At 64.5% G+C, this 16,554-nt stretch overlaps 2 protein-coding genes across 3 annotated transcripts; one reads left to right on the plus strand and one right to left on the minus strand.

The window, feature by feature from the left end:
• Nucleotides 1-1,525: 1,525 nt before the first annotated feature.
• Nucleotides 1,526-7,775, minus strand: CHLRE_01g003650v5 (uncharacterized protein). 2 transcript variants are annotated; one of them, XM_043058154.1, is made up of 8 exons: nucleotides 7,499-7,775; nucleotides 5,758-5,811; nucleotides 5,582-5,641; nucleotides 5,379-5,399; nucleotides 4,667-4,734; nucleotides 4,288-4,564; nucleotides 3,561-3,905; nucleotides 1,526-3,399 (listed from the first exon to the last, which is right to left on the minus strand). In XM_043058154.1, the coding sequence occupies exons 1-8, from the start codon at nucleotides 7,683-7,685 to the stop codon at nucleotides 2,717-2,719; spliced, it is 1,695 nt and encodes a 564-aa protein (XP_042928068.1). In that variant the 5' UTR covers nucleotides 7,686-7,775; the 3' UTR covers nucleotides 1,526-2,716. Both variants share the same exon structure in this region, with proteins under 2 accessions (XP_042928068.1, XP_042928069.1).
• Nucleotides 7,776-8,431: 656 nt separating this feature from the next.
• On the plus strand, nucleotides 8,432-15,963 carry CHLRE_01g003700v5 (uncharacterized protein). The gene is made up of 7 exons (XM_043058156.1): nucleotides 8,432-8,791; nucleotides 8,880-12,604; nucleotides 12,902-12,996; nucleotides 13,405-13,636; nucleotides 14,042-14,156; nucleotides 14,377-14,483; nucleotides 14,996-15,963. The coding sequence occupies exons 2-7, from the start codon at nucleotides 8,904-8,906 to the stop codon at nucleotides 15,300-15,302; spliced, it is 4,557 nt and encodes a 1,518-aa protein (XP_042928070.1). The 5' UTR covers nucleotides 8,432-8,791; nucleotides 8,880-8,903; the 3' UTR covers nucleotides 15,303-15,963.
• The last annotated feature ends 591 nt before the right edge of the window (nucleotides 15,964-16,554 follow it).

Genomic DNA, 16,554 nt, shown 5'->3' on the forward strand with positions numbered 1-16,554 from the left:
CGCTTCGTCGCTGGTCTCCGGTCGCCTGTGTCGGACCCGTTCCGACCCCACTCACCCCCGCGGCACACCTCGCCTGTCACCTCCCTCGTGACCTTCCCTGGCCCGAACCGCGTTGTTGCCGGCGGCAACCTGCCGCCTAAGCACGTTGCTAGATGGCTTTTCACGGCCTCAAAGGTTCAGGGCTCAAAAGCATCAGATTTATGCTGCAGAATTAATGCTCGCTTCCCCCCGTCCCCCCCCCCACCCCTGCACGGCGCATTCCGTGCCCAAGCTGCACGCCCGCTCCTGAACGTGCTGGACCCGCCACCTGTCATCATGGCTGATTACAAAGGCAAAAACAGCATCACCGGGACCGAGATATTTTGATATTGACTTGGAATTTCGGCCAAAACGCACGGGATCTTGGGGGGTCTTTCGGCAAACAGACGAAGACATTTTGGGGATTTCGGCCACTTTTGGCCAAGGACAGGGGGTTCCAGCGGCTACTCCACGGCCGAAACCTGCGTGGCATATGGTAAGAAGGCTCAATGGGCTGTATCTATGGGTGTTGACGGCGGGAGACAGGGGTTCCCCTGGCGGGATAGTGAGGTTGGGTCGGCGGGAAGCAGGGGAGGAGTGGGCGTGTCGTGTCGGTGTCGACAGCAGGGTCGGGGGCGGAGCCCCCGGAAAAATTTTGGGGGTGAATGACCTTGTAACAGTGTGTGCTGCTATTTGTCTTTGCGAACGGTGCGTGGTAGGCGCGTGGTGACCGCAGTCGGGTAGTCCCGGGTTTGGGGTGTGTGTGCACGGGCGGCTGTTGCCCGGGCGCCCGGGCGACTGTTGGCTCTTCTCGTCTCCGAGTGCCGCTGGGGCTTGTGTGGAGGGTCGGCCTGGGTCGTTGGTTGGACGGATGGTGGGTGGTGCGCCCTTTGCGAGGGGCTGTGGTGTGCTGTGGCTTGGTGGTGTTTCGGCTTGGCTTCCGGTTCCAGTTGTGCCTCGGCACAGACTATCAGACATGGGCCTTCGGGCCAAGACATTGCGCGTCTCTGACGCCAGCCATCGTCTTCGGACGTGATATTTGTGTGGTGCTTGCGTTTGATGGGGCTGTCGGCAGACCACTGGCCTGTCGTGCCTTGTTTTGCGTTGGCCCTGCCGCCAAAAGACCTAAACGAGATGAGGGGTGTTACGTGGCGGTGGGGCTTTGGCGGGCTTCGGCTTGGCTTCGACTCATGCGCGTAACGCTATGAAGGTCGGCAGTCAGCCAGGGGGTGGGTGTTTCTCTCTGGGCCGGAGACGGTCCCTCGCGGCGTGGGTACGGTGTACCCCCGCTTGTCGGACTGTCCCTTCAATTGTAATTCGCATCCTTAAAGGCGGCCCCTGTACGGGGGCCCGAAGCGGCGGCAGCCTGTTTCGTCAACTAAACGAAGCCATTTTAAGGAATTCGGCCACTGACGCCGCTCCTGCCTTCGTAAGATACGAGCGCTGTCCGCACCCCCCACCCTGGCGCGCGGAGCGCGCCCGCGAAAATTCAATTTTCGTGCTGTTGATATTTATTTTCGGGAAGCCAGGGCCATTAATAACTATTAAATAGGTTCGGGAAACAGATTCGGGGCCTCTCCCGTAGTTTCCCGAAACCTTTTGTAACACTACGGTAACATGCTGAATAGCTTTCCTGCCTGTCGCCTTAGGCCTTAGCCCACGACTAGTCGTCAGCAGTCAGCATGGCATTCGCGCGCCAACACAGCTTTCATCATCAACAGCAAGCTGCACACACTAGGTCGTGACAGCCACTGGCGCCCGCACCTGTCCCACCAGCGCCCGCCTCACCGGCTCAGCCCACGCCCTCGCTCTCGCTCTCTACAGCACACGCGTGTCCAAGGCACCAATGACGTACAATACGTTAATGCGGCACGATCGCTGGCATACGGCTGGCATCAGCAACAACACGCAGATTCGACCTCTGCCCAGCTGCTGCAACATGAATCAGCAGTCATTGTGAGTAGTCGCAGGGATGAATCAGGAAATGAGCAGATCCCTGGGCCGTTGTAACACCGACTGACCAGCTCCTGCCACACTCCCCACGCCCTTACTTGGCCTGTCAGCTGCACACTAACCACACACAGACTCAATGGGTTGCGCCTGACGAGCCAAACAAAATCCCACCGAGGTACTGAGCTTCATCGCCACACGGAACAGCTATGATACTGCACATGCACGCCGCAACTGCCTATATGACGGTGAACTCCACGAAATAAAGACCTGGCCGCATCGGCAACCGCTTGAATCGACATAACAGGACATCCAAGAGCCCCCGCGGCATCCCCCCGCCGCCCCCTGCACGGCTGCGAGTCCCAATGCAGCCCAATGCGAGGTTCCAGGCATGCGGTCACAGCCTGCTCCACTTGCTCCACGCATACAGGCGCTCCAAGTCAAGCACGCAGGAAAAAGGAAAACAGACAAGCATCATTGCGCATCATGTACAGCCCCTTCCGGCTGGCTGGCGGCCCGCCCACCCGCAGCTGATTGCCACAGGCTACACCACAGCTGTGGCCGCCGGAACCCGCCCGCCACACCTATGAAACCCCTAGCCATCGCCGCCGCGTCCCTGCCCGGCCCCCGCCCCGCCGTGGCCCTGCGTGTGATGTTAGCGCCGCTGCGTACTACCCAGCCCCACCGCCGCTGCCCCGCCCTGCCGCTGTCAGCTACTACAGCAGACATGCCGTAACGAAGTGCCTTGCTATTCCTCCCAGGGCCGGAAGCCCGCGAGGAACTCCTCCTTAGTCGGGGGCCGGAAGGAGGTGGGCGGCTGGCTCAGCCCCAGCGCCTGGTACACCTCGGGCAGGCGCAGTAGCGACATGAAGACCTGCGCGTCCCAATTTGTCTGCGCCGCCTCCCGCAGCCCCTCATCACCGTCAAAGCCCCCTCCTTCATCGGAGCTGTCCGCACCGATAACGGACCCTTCACCACCCCGGTCGGCAGCCCCTGCACTGCTGTGGGCGTCCTTGTTGCCGCCTGTGGGGCCGCCTCCGCTGCCGCTGGCGTCTTGCTTGCTGCGGCCGGCGCCTCCATCATGCGCATTGGTGGCGCCTCCACTGTGGAAGGTGGCGTCACCTCCCTGCTGGTTGCCGCCCGCCCCTTCTCCGCTGCCGCCGGTCCCTCCTCCCCCGCTGCTCCCGGCCCCTTCCATGCGCGTTTCAGTCGCGTCATTCCCGCGTGGGCACAGAAGGGCAGTCAGAAAGGCCGCAGTTATGCTGGCCGGATGGCTGTACGCAGCCGTGGCAGGGGAGCCTTCCGCCGCATCTTGAAGGCGGGCAGGGCCCGCCACATGCAAGGACCTCTTGGCGTTGCGGTCAGGGTCGTTGCGGCCAGCGTGCACCGCGTAGTGCGTGTTGAGGTCGCCAAACAGCACGACCACGTCGTCTGCGTCGAGCAAACGGTGGGGATCGGGCTTAGAACACTGAACACCCCAACATCGGGGCGGGGGCGAGTCTGCCCGCAATGAGCAAACCTATGCAGCCACATGCGCTGACCGTGCAGCCTGTGTAACCACTTGCAGGTTGAGTGCATCAACTGGTGCTCACCTTCAGGCCACTCCGCCATCTGGTTGATCACCACGTACTCCAGCACTGCCTGGGCGCGCACTTTTGGCACGCCGTCATGCAGCATGCTGGCCGGGGACTTGGCCTCGTACAAGCCGCAGATTGAACCGAGCATAGAGTGCAGCGCCTCAGACGGGGTGTGGCCAGCGTCGACCTTGAGTGTGCGCCCTTGGAGCTTCGCGCCGTATTCCTCCTGGCACCTGGCCCATGCCGCCTTGGTGACGAAGATGTAGTCCGTCCTGCCAGAGGAGATCTCAATGGTGGTCTTGTCAATGACAACCTCGGCTTGTAGCCACGTGATGTCCTGAACGGGCAGGACAACCACGCCTGCAGAGCGAGGCAGCCGTGAGGCCGTATTGGCGGGATGGTGCATGGGGGGCAGCGCAAACACTCAGGGTTTCCCGCTGAGGCAGACGCGCAGAGATGGCCGGCAGGCCTTAGTGCAAGCCTTTGCTGCTCGCCGTATGCACGGCGGTGCCAAGCGAGACAGGAGCCGTGCAGCCTTGGCACCTCCCTCATTTGCCTACCGTAGTCTCCCTCCCACGCCTGGCCTAGAAACATACCGGTATCCAAAATATAGAAGTATCGCTCAGTAGTGAGCCACCGCAGTAAGCGCTGCACGCACTACGAACCCATCATCCTGCATGCTGCGTCCCGCTGCCACCCCTCCTGCCTACGCCCCCTGCTGCCCGCGTGCACAGGCGCATACCTTCAGGCGCCAACTTTGCCAAGCAGGCGAGCGCACTCGTGACGTTTTCCTCCGCGTCCTCTTTGCTGGGGTTGGGCCACTCAAACGCAGGCGGGCATGCGGCCGAGACTGGCAGATGGCCGAAGCAGCATGGCGCGAGTAGGTCCGGGCGGTAGTCATACTTTATTCTCATCAGGCCCTCAATCTGGTTGCGCTTCCCTGACGAGCACTGGGATGGAGTGACCGTTACTGTCGACGGTATGAAATACTCGAGGACCATTTTCATCTCGGAGAGTCTCTGCGATCACGAGGCAGGGGTGTGGGCGTGAAGTTGGAGCGCATGGAGCAAAGAAGGCAAAGGAAGGCCGGTGCGTTGCGACTTCCCTGCCTTTTAGCTCACAGTTAGCACGGCACCCAGGCCGGACATCAGGCCAGCAATCTGCTCCGTAGCCAGCCCCTCTGACGCGCCTGATGCACGGCGGTGGCATGTGAAGGCACAGCTGATCAGCCGTGTTAGGGTACAGAGTGAACGAATGCACAAGACACACAGCAGCCTGCCCCGCCATACAGGTGGACCGGGCAATGATGGGCCAGCTTGAGCTCTCTACAGTGAACCCCCTCTTATAAGTTTTATCACCTCTGCCTGTGCTCCACTAGTTCGGCTTGGTTAGCATGAGTTTTGGCTGGTTTGTACCCACCCTTACCCACCCACCCCTTTCATACAAACCGTTCACATGATTGCCTACCCCCCCTTGGTTCCTAGGGTGGTTTGGGGTCCTTTAGGTGCCCGCAGGCACCATCCTCGGCCTGTAGGGCCCAGTCCTGTCCCATCCCAGCGCATGTCAATCGTTCTGCATGGGCTGTATGCCATGTCACCCATGCGTGCTTCCTGCTACTGCAAGCGCAGTTGCTAGGGCCTGCTAGGGCCTCGCAGAACACGCTCCGCACCTTTTGCCGCCATAATCCTATCCGCAGCAGCTGGTGAAACGCCCACCCGCCTCAAGCGCTTCATCCGCCATGCGCTGGCGTCCCCAGTGTGTAAGGCCCAGTACCCTTTTGTCACCTCCCCCAACCCCTCCCCCTCTTCAGGCCAGCGCCCCCGGCCTCCGCACCTTGCATGGAAGTCGTCGTGCCTGCAGTCAGCCCAGTCACAATGTCAGTCAATGTAAGCTACCCATCAAGAACATCTCTAGGGGCCCCTGTGATGTAGGGAGCTTAAGGGGTCTCCCAGCAGCTCGCATGTTGAGAACCCACGGGTGAGGCTCCATGAGCCGTGCCCGGTTAGAGCGATCACAACCAACCAACAACAACTCACCGTCAGCTGCCGTGCTCCCTGCGCCCAGTCCGGCCACCGCGCCTGCATGACAGGAGCCGCCTGGGCCCACACAAAGGCGATTGAGAATGATTGAGAACTTTGAAGACTGAAGTAGAGGCGGAGGTCACGCTAACTTTAAATGCGCATATGTGCAATACACGTAGAAAAAACCTCACCAACTCCTGCCGCGCTCCCCACGCCCACGCCAGCCGCCGCCTGCACTCCGCCACCTGCACGACGCGAGAGCGGCCAAACGGCAGATGCAGATTAGCAACTAACTGCTGCTGGGAACGCTCAATGCGGTCTAGTGTCCAGGGACGGTGTGTGTGTGTGTGTGTGTGTGTGTGTGTGTGTGTGTGTGTGTGTGTGTGTGTGTGTGTGTGTGTGTGAAATGAAACGAAAGCCCGTCCGATGACGGCGCCGGAGTTGCTCATCAATAGCTACCTGTGTGTGTATGTGTGTGTGTGTGTGTGTGTGTGTGTGTGTGTGTGTGTGTGTGTGTGTGTGTGTGTGTGTGTGCGTGTGTGTGTATGTGTGTGTGTGTGTGTGTGTGTGTGTGTGTGCGTGCGCGTGCGCGCGCGCGTGCATGCGGGCGTGAACGGATCCCAATGAGACGGCAGCTTGAATGAGCATGTGCACATATATGGAGCCCTGGGGCACGATAGGCAGCTTGAAGATGCCGCACGCAGGATGACGTGGGACGGAGTTCAGCCCTGACAGGGAGGGGCAAGCAAAGCGTGCGTCCTGTGCGCGGTGAGGCAAGGCCTTCCGGCGTGGTGCGGCATGCGCCTTTTTCAGGCCCGCATTCTGTGCTAGCGACCTCCTGGGCGGCACTCCACGGCTGTGGAAGTCGTTAATAAGCATCTAGCCGTTTTGCATGCAATGCACGAAGTTTGAGGGGCCACCCAGCCCTACTCCTTGGGAACCCCACGGGTGCGTCCTGCTGACCCGTGCCCGGTTCATGTCAACCAGCAACCAACCGCCAAGCAACAACCAACCGCCAGCTGCCGTGGTGGTAGGGGGCCACAAGTCCCAAGAACAAGCCAGGTCAAATCACCGGCGAACTTTAGGAACTTTGGGAATTGCGTGCCGCTGCACGGGCTCAATGCTTTTGTAGGTGGAGTGCGGGTTTGGGCCACGGAGTAAATAAAAAAGAAAGTGCGCTACAAGGTCAAGGTCAAAAGCCATTGCGCTCGCGACTGGGTTCCAGCGGCATGCTCAATGCCCAGCTTGCTATTAGTGCATGTCGCCAGGGAACAGCCACAGGACACACGGTGCGACGGTACGACGTGCGGGCCTGGCGAAGAAACAAGTGCAACGTCCCATAAACACCGGGGCGTTTCCCGGCACTCCTGTGCCTAGGCTTGTGGCATTGAGGCACAGCGGTGGGGCTCTGGCGGGTTGAGGGTTGGCTAGGACTCACTGTGCGCGGAGTTACAAGGGCTTTGACCGCGGGAGGGTTTGCAGCAAAGTCGGGGTTGGTGGAGTCAAGGTGGGCCCTGATAGCATGTGATGGCGCCTTCGGGTGCTGGGACTGTCCCCTCTGTAACATCCGCATTCATGAACACCGGGGCTACGGGCCCCGCCCAGTTTTGTCGCATGTCTCAGATATCACCTAGCAAGTTCATGATTTGGCGCTTTGGCTTGGATGCTACGCGGAACGCACCCAGTCCCGGCGCATTCGAGGGGCCGGGGTCGGCCTGCGCTGGCGCTAAGGCCCCAGCCCAGCCCCGGCCCCAGCTCCGGCAATCCCCACAGTTGCTAATCAGCTCTGCAATGTTCGCGGTAGCTCCACAATTTCTACCGCGGACTGAACATAAGTGATTTTGACAACACCGCTGCTGCTGTAGCAGCAACTTCATGCTCGTGAACCAGGGGCATACCATACACTTTTCATCCGGGAACAGTCACACATACCTTGGAGGGAAATGAGCTCGTCGAGGATTCCGCGCGCGACTGCCGGCTCGTCAGCGGAGCGGAAGAGAGTCCGCTCGACTATTGACGCCCGCGTAAAGGCATTCGCTGCGTAGATAGCCCATTTGTTGGTTGGGGCAAGGGCTAATATACGTTTAGCGTCGGCGTCTCGAAATTCTAGTTCGCTCATGTCGCGAAGTTTATGGTAACTGCTTCAGAAACATCACCACAGCAAGCTTCATGTAATAAGTACTGAATTGGATGACCGCATAGTCGCAAGCCCGTTCCCAGCATGTGTATTCACATGGCTTGATTGACAGGGTATGGGGGCGGATCTGACTACTCCATGCAGGCCCAACTAACTGCTTTGAGTCCGGGGGCACGAAAGAAGCTGAACAAAGTAGCTGAGTTCAGCGCTCGTGTTCTAAGCGTCATGACCTGCGTGCAAGTCCAACTTCTGAACTCGCGCAGGCATCCGTGCTGATGGCGCGGCGTCGCGCAGGCATCTGCCATTCCTCGGCGCAAGCATCTGGACTGCCGCGGCGACCCGCCCCAGGCAGCTTCAAACCCCCGCGCACGCAGCCAAATTTGGCTCGGCAGGGTACCCGGCTCACCCTTACAACCAGAGGCCACCGGCAACTTTTCGGATTTCCTACCCTCCTCAACTTCTGAACAGTTATTCTCAGCATAGCCTGCTTCATATTACCACCTGTCATGCCAACTGCTTGCCTGAGGCTTGCATAGCTGGCAAATTCTGGCAAACATGCTCGCTCATATGTCAGGGAGCTGAAGTCCGGGGCTGGGGGTGAACCGCGGGGGTCGGTGGGGGCAAGGCACGCAACACTGTGCACACCGCTGGTTTTCGGCATTTGCGATGCGAGGATGCACACAGTCACAATTGTGTACAACCTTATCAGCGCAATTCGCTAGCTGTCAACTCTTGTGCCCTTTGCCTTTGCAACAGTTTTGCGTCTTGCTAGCAAAAGCCTGGGTACATACTGTATTTTGGGGGGTAGATATTTGAAATATTGCATACGGGGAAGGCAAGCCAAGCGGAGTGGCGCTCCACGGCACAAATTTCGTTGACTGCCAAGCGCGGGGCTCGCTACAGTGCCTCAAACTTTCTAATGGGAATGGGCAGTTTGATTGATGTTTGAGAACGCGCCTGACATGCAGTCGCTCTCCCCGAGCGTGCGATGCGCAACGGCGGGCTCACTGCGCCCGAGTGCTGCCAGCTCGTTACCACAGCTCCCAGTGCTCGGCACACCTCAACCGCAGGCGCATAAAGCTTGGCAGGTGCGCTTGCATTGCAACCATCCCATAGGCAGCGCTGAGCCCCCGTACCCGGCTTGCCAACCGATTGCCTTGCGCGTTATGTTCGCAGCAGACCCCGGCACAGCGTGCGGCCATGGTTTGCCCCGTGCTGCCGGAGGGAGGCCACGGCTGCGGAGGTGCAGGCAGCACCAGCGCCAGCTGCAGCTCTCCCGAAGCAGAGCCGCTCACGGTCAGCCGCACGCAGCGCAAAGGCGCCCCGCCGCGCCCCCGCCGCATCATCCTGTCCGATGACGAGGAGGAGGCGGATGCTCACGGCGACGCTGCCAGCCCTGCAGCCGCGGAGGCCCCCGCGCCGCCGCACCGAGTGGCACACAACAGCCCCCGCCGGCAGCAGCATCCCGCGCCCTTCCTCAACATCACGAACACGCCGAGCGCCGCCGCCGGCTGGGCATGTGCCGGGCAGACCAGCGGTCCCGGGTCGGGGCCTGCAGCCGCGGCTGGCGGCGACGGCAAGGCCGCGGCCGTCTCGGCTCGCCCGCCTGGGCTGCTCGCAGCGGCTGGCGGCGGCGTGGGCAGCGGCAGCCGCAGCGCCGTGGGGAGGCGCGGCATCCTCGAGCTGGCCTCCCTACTGCGCAGCGCCAGCCCCACCGGCTCTCAAGCAGGGAGCAGCGGCCGCAACGCTGCAGTGGGTGGCGGCGGCGGCGGCGGTGGTGCCGGCCCGCTTCCTGCCAGGGGGCGCGCAGCACCCGCCGCCGCCATGGCAGGGCTGGCGGTGGCTCTGGACCCACACGCAGAGGAGGTGCCGGCGCCGCGTGCGCCCGTGGCGCCCGGGGAAGCGGGGCTGACGGCGGCAGCTGCGGCGGCGGCGGTTCCAAGCCTGGCCGGGGCCGCAGGTCTGCTGCAGGAGCCGCAGGAGCTGATGCCGGCAGGCCGGGACCGCAGCGGCGGTGATGCCAGCACCAGTGGCCGCTCGCGCACACGTAGCCCGCGCGGTGGCGGCGGCTGCGGCCGTCCCACGCGGCGTAAGGCGTCTGGAGTTGGGGGCCGTGGTAGCAGCAGCGCCAGCAGTGGGGAGGACGATGAGGCGCCGCTGACGTTTGCGCGGAGCGTCAAGCCCGCACGGACGCGGCGGCGGGTGGTGGAGGAGGATGACGACGATGGCGAGGCGGCGGGTGTGGGCGGCGCGGCGGTGGCAGGGGCTGCAGCAGTGGCACCAGTGGGGCAAGCACCCAGCGGGTCGGCTGCATGGGGCCAGGTGCATGGGGCCACAGCGGCCGCCTGTGCTGGGCCGATGGTGGGAACGGCAGCTCCGCCTGTTGCTTCACCTGTTGCTGCTGGTGATGCCGTTGCTGGTCCTGATGCCGCCGCTGTTGCGCCCGCCTGCCCTGGCGATGCGGCGTACCTGGTCGCACCCGGTCCCGGCAGTGGCCGCAGCAGTGGCAGCGGCAGTCCGGGGGTAGCCAGCCCGGGCGCCGCCTTCAGCCCCGGGGCGGCCAGCGAGGCCAGCTTCTTCTCAGCTACCGAGGGGGAGGGCGAGGGCGAGGGCGAGGACACGCAAGGAGACGAGGCAGTCAGCGGGGCGGAGGCCGGCGCCGGGGCTTCGCCCTGCCAGCCCGACGCAGCCCCGCCGTTGGTACCAGCGCCGGTGGCGGCGCTGGGTCTTGGCGGCGGTGGCGGCGGCGGCGGCGTCCAAGCCCGAGGGTTGGACGTCGCTAAGCTGGCACGTGTGCCCCGGCGGCGGCAGGGCGCCAGCCGCGACGTCGCTGGCGATGCGGCCGCAGCGGCGGCAGCCAGCGTTGATGACGTCAGCGGCGACAGCAGCGGCGGCGGCGGGCTGATGTACGATTTGTACGGAGCCGTACAGCTGGAGCGGCAGTTGGCGGGCATGCGGATCCAGGAGGAGGTGGATGCCGCGGCGGCGGCGGCGGCGGCAGCCGAGGTGGAGGTGGAGGCGGTAGGCGGCGATACCGGCGATACCGGCGAGGTGCTTGACGCGGAGCTGGACGTTGTGGCGGAGCTGGACGTTGCGGCGGAGCTGCTTGGGGGCCAGCTACGGCAACTGATTCTGTCTTCCCGGGCTGCTGACGCCGGGACCGTCGTGGCGCCGCCGTCGGCGGCTCATGGCGATCAGCCGGAGCCCGCCTCAGCCCGCGCCCAGGCGCAGCAGCAGGCGCAGCCGCAGGCGCAGCAGCAGGCGCAGCAGCAGGCGCAGCAGCAGCAAGCGCAGCCGCAGGCGCAGCAGCAGGCGCAGCCGTCCGCTCGGCCGCCGCGGCGGACACGCAGCAAGTGGCCTGCGCCAAAAGACGGCGTGTCGCCGGCTGCTTCCGACCGGTCGGAGGGCGTGGGCGAGGCTGGACCTGGACCCATGGCCAGGCTGGAAGCGCTGGGGGCCGCGGCGGCGGCGGCGGCGGCTGCCTGGCCGTCGCTGTCCCCTGCCTCCGCCGGCTTTAGTGATGCCGTCGCGACGTCCTGCAGCGACTTCCGGACGGCACTGACAGCTCAGGGATCAGGTGGCTGGGACGGCGAGGAGGAGGACGGCGGCCAGCAGTGCACCTCGTTCCTGACACCGGCGCCGGCAGCAGGGCCGGGCGCAGGGGCGGGCGGTGTGGAGGTGATGGACCTGACCTGCCTGCCCAGCACGGACAGCGCCAGCGGCGGGGGCAGCAGTGCTCGCGGCGATGAGTCGGCGGCTGGGGCGGGGGCGGGCGCGCGGCGGCGCCACCCCGCCGGCCTGCTGGAGGCTTACCAGGGGGGCGCCGCTTCCGCCAGCACTGCCGCCAGCACTGCGCCTGTAGCAGCGGTGCCTGAGCCGCAGCTACAGCCGCTACCCGCCATCGTGGACGCCGCACTCGGCAGTAGCGACAGGGGGCTGGCGGAAGACACGGCCTCGGACGAGGAGGCTGCGGCCGCGCCGCCAGGAGGGCGGCAGCAGCAGCGGCAGCGGCGCAAGGATGCTGGCGGTGGCGCCAAGACGCCGGGCCGGCGGCGGCGCCGGGCGATTGTGTACGACAGCGACAGCGACGGCGCCACGGGTGCGGAGAGCCCTCAGACTGCCGTTGCTGCTGGGATTAGCACCGCTGTCAGCAGCGAGAGCACAGAGGAGGAGGTAGAGCAGGAGCTCGTGGTGGTGGTGCGGCCGGGGCGGCGGAGAGCGGGCGGCGCGGGTGCGGGCGTGTCCACCACCGCCACGCCGGTCGCCGGCGGGCAGCGGCAGCGGCGTCCTGCCGACCCCTATAAGCTATCATCGTCCTCGACATCCCCCTCGTCTGCATCTGCATCCTCGCCCTCCGCTGGCGGCGACACAACCGCATCCTCGCCCGCCTACTCGCCCTCGGCAACGGAGTCGGCGACCGAGTCGGCAACCGGCAGCGAAGAGGAGGAGGCTGCGGAGTCGACAGAGGAGGAAGAGGAGGACCCGATGGCGAGGGCGGTGGCGCCGCCGCCGCTGCCGCCATCGGCCCGCCGCGGCCTCCCGCAGCGGCCCCCCTTGCCCCCACCACACACGCCTGCTCGCGGCCCCGCATCAGCGGCCCCTACCGCCACCCCCGCCACCAGCGCCGGCGCCGCCGGCACCCGCAAGGGCGCCGGCGCGCCTGCTACGGCCGCCGCCCCTGCAGCCCCTGCTACAGCCGCCGCCACAGCCGACGCGACGGAGGCGGCGCGGCGACGCTTCCTGTCCGAGCGCAAACGGCTTGCGGAGCGGCTGTATGCGGGCTGGAACGAGCGCGTGTTCGGGGGCCGGCTGCCGGCGGCGCTGCCTCTGCGCTGGAATGCGCGCATGACCAGCACTGCGGGCCAGGTGGTCAGCGAGCCGGAGCTGCCGGGCAGCAGCAGGTGCGGGCGCGGGCGCTGGGATGGGGGGAAGGGGTGGTGGGAGGGTGGGGAGGGCGTTGTAAGGGTGGGGTGGGGGTCAGATGCCCGAGCCCAGCGAATGGGGTGTGGGGGAAATGATTCAGGGCGGCGCAAGGGGTATTGGAGGGGGGGGCGGCTTCACGCAGCGGCACCCGCCTGCCGGGGCAGCCGACCCGCCCAGCCCGCCACCGCCGCGCGCACGCACCGTGCCGTCCGTACCCCCCCCCGTGCACATGACTGGCACACGCCCCACACACGCGCCCCCCGCCCGCCCTGCAGGCGTGTGCCCGCCCGCCTGGACCTGTCGCCGCTGCTGATCACCGACCTCACCCGCCTGCGCAACACACTGGCGCACGAGATGTGCCACGTGGCCGGTGAGCACAGCCACCCAATCCCGCCTGCCCCACCCCCGCCAGCCCCACCCCCGCCGGCCCCAACCCTCACACCCCATACCACCATCCCCTACCACTTTCTTGACTAAGCATGAATGTAACCCCCGCCTGCCCCACCACTCACACCCCATTCAACTTCTGCCCGCCAACCCGCCCGCAACCACCCGCACCCACTGTCCGGCATTCTCGCATCTCTTACTGGTCGCTTGCTGGGGTTGATGCCCGCCGCTCCGCACACCCTCCCCCACCCACCCCCACCCACCCCACACACCTCCACCAACCCCTCCAACACCCATCCCACGCACCCATCCCCCCCTGGTTTAGCTTGGGCTGGTATCTACAACCCACACACCCCCACCCATCCCTTGTTCTCCCCACGTCGCGCCGCAGCCTGGGCCATCAGCCACGAGTACTCGCCGCCGCACGGCCCCGCCTGGGAGCGCTGGCGCGCCGCCATCCTGGCCGCCGAGCCGCCGGGCGCGCTGGCCATCAGCCGCACCCACGACTACCTGGCGGCGGGCGCCACGCGCTTCAGGTGGCGCTGCACGGACGAGCAGGGCGGCTGCGGGCGCGAGTACGGGCGCAACATGAAGTGCATCGACGTGAAGAAGCACGTGTGCAGGTGAGGGGGAGGTCGCGGGAGTGTGTGTGTGGGGGGGGGAAGGATGATTACTTCAGAAGTGAAGGCGTAGGGAGGTCGGGGGGGGAGGAGGTTGGTCGCGCCATTCCCAACTAGAGAGGGTGACGAGATTGAGGGGAGAGGCGTGGGGTGGAGGGGGGAGGCTGCGGCTGGGTTTGTAGGGCGGAGGGGGCTCGTCAAGGCAGTGAGGCTTGTTTGTTGACTAGCCGTGACACACTAACACCCCACCTGCACACACATGCTATCAATGCGTGTCTATTGTCCTTGTGCTCTACAACACGCAATTGCACACTGTCTCCCTTTCCCCTATCACCCCCTCCCCTTCCCCCCTAATTAGTCATGAATGTAACCCCCCTCCCCTCCTCCTCCTTGCCCCCCCCCTCACAGCGACTGCCGCAGCCGGCTGGTGTACCTGGGCAAGTTCTGTCCGCGCACCGGGCAGCAGCTGGCGGACGCGGAGGGGCGCGAGCTGGCGCGGCCGGGGGGCAGCACGGCAAAGAAGGTGCGAGAAGGGGCAGAGACGGCTGGGTGTGGGGAAGGTTGGCAGAGGGGAAGGCGGTAGGGTGGTAGAGGGGAAGGCGGGGGGGGGGGACTGCCGACTATGGCAGATCGCCGCCAGTGGAGCCGTCTGTATGGAAGGTGCTGTGCCTGCCATACACGTCCCCCTCCTCTTGCCCCTCCTGACCACCCCTCTCCAACCCACCCCCACCCCGGCCCTCCAGGCTCCCAACTCCTTCGCCAGCTATGTGCGGGACCAGTTCGCGGCCACGGCTGCCGGCCTGCCGCCGCGCACACCCACACGCGAGGTCATGAAGGCCATCAGCGCCAAGTGAGGAGGGGAGGGGACGGGAGGGGAGGGGAGCGGAGGGAAGGGAAGGGAAGGGAAGGGGTGGCGAGGGATGGGGACGCAGAGGGCGGATAGGGAATGAGCCCAACCCACCATCAACTGAAAGCCCACCCAGTCTGAGGGAGGAAGGGAGTGAGGGAGGGAGGTAGGGAGGTGCAATGCATTGGCATTCGCATTCACACCCGTAACCCTAAGATGGTGCCGGCTGGCGGCCGAAGAGCCCGTATGTGGCAACCTCGCGCCCACAACCTCCTCTGTAATAGGAAAGCACAAAGGGAAAGGGTCGACACCGTGCATGCATCCTCTGTGTTAAAGCGCATCCTCTGTGTGTATGAATGTGTTAAAAATCACAAGGAAAACGTCGCGCAAATGACAGTATATGCGATGCAGCAAGCGGTTTACGGATGTTACCTGAAGTGACCTCCGCCTGTATGTATGTGTGAGTTAGAATGAAACGTATGTGTGTGTGTGTGTGTCTCCCTGCTCTTCGGCAGGTGGCAGGTCCACAAGCAGCGGGCGGCGGCGGAGGCGGCGGCGGGCGGCAGCGTATCGCGCAGCCCGCCGCGCAGCGCCCTGGCGGCGGCGGGCGGCGTCGCGGGCGGCGGCCTGCAGGCGACGAGGCCGGGGGCGGGGGCGGCGGCTCCGGAGGCGGACACGCGCGGTGGCGGCGCGAGCGCGGCGGTCCTGGAGGCGGAGACGGAGGTGGAGGAGGTGGAGGCGGAGGAGGGGGAGGCGGAGGTGGAGGGAGGAGGGGGAGGTGGTGCCGCGGATGTTGGACCTCAGCCTGTTGGACGACTGTGACTGATGTACATGGGCATACCGGAGATGTGATGCAGGCGGGCGGCGGAGGCGGGGGACCCGGGCGAGCGGTGCGAGCGCACAGCAGCACACATGGGTGATGGAGGCGGCACGGTGCGGTGCGGGTGGCACCTGCCTGTCTTTCTTTCTTTCTTGCGCGCGCGCGCGGGCGCAGGGCGTGAATGCGTGATCTCGATGTGCATGGGCGTGTGCCGAGTGCCAGCGTGCGAAGCGGGCCGCCACGGCAGGAGGCAGGAGGAGGCAGCTGCGGGCAGCCGCCAATTGCGGTGCAGGCAGCACGTGCGCGGCTGGCACTGACCGACTGCGGGCCGAGTGCTGGGGACCGGCTCAGTTGCTGGCGGTGGTAGGTTAGGGCTGTAGGTTGTTGTGGCGCGCGGCTGTAACAGTATTTCATGTAGCATTTATGAGGGACAGCTGTTCTTTGGGTGTTGGCCCTGGCCCCAGGACGACGTACATAGGCTGACGAGTGCGCTTCGGGTGATGAGAGTTAGGTGGTTGATAGGTGACACGAGTGCGCTTTGGGTGATAAGAGTTAGGTGGTTGATAGGTCGCTGGGGGCTGGGGCTGTAGCCTGGCAGCCAGTTTGTGATGACCGGAAGTAACAGACATTAATGTGATCACGTTGGCAGTTTACACGAGTTTACAGACAGCGGCCTTCTCATCTTCTCCTGGTTTCGGGGGTTAACCGGGGGCCTCAGACACACTCAACACACTCAACACACACACACACACACACACACACACACACACACACACACACACACACACACACACACACACACACACACACACACACACACACACACACACACACACACACACACACACACACACACACACACTCTCTCTCTCTCTCTCTCTCTCGTCCAGGCGCCGCCCCCAAACCGCTTTGACGAGAGCAGTCACCGGAGTGACCGGAATTCAACGGTTGCTGCATTGGCGCGAAGACGGTTTCGTGTAGGCCGCGCTAGAGGAAGTCGAAGCGCGTGTGGCAAGGCTAGAAACGTCTGTCGTCTGAGGGAAGACGTGACCATCAGTGCATGCTTGAGCTTCTGAGCCGCTGTCGCACAGGACTCGCTAACCTTAGCGCCTATGGGCGGCATCGGCGCATCGTTCCAGGCATCTTGCACCATGTCAACATGTCTTCGCTGCCACGTGCCGGCGCGCCGTTATGTGTGCCGTTCAAATATGTGTGCGAGAATTATGACGCCTTATCAGGGGGGGACTTCTCACT

This window comes from Chlamydomonas reinhardtii, chromosome 1 (genome assembly GCF_000002595.2).
Source record: "Chlamydomonas reinhardtii strain CC-503 cw92 mt+ chromosome 1, whole genome shotgun sequence".
In the NCBI taxonomy this organism is placed as follows: domain Eukaryota; kingdom Viridiplantae; phylum Chlorophyta; class Chlorophyceae; order Chlamydomonadales; family Chlamydomonadaceae; genus Chlamydomonas; species Chlamydomonas reinhardtii.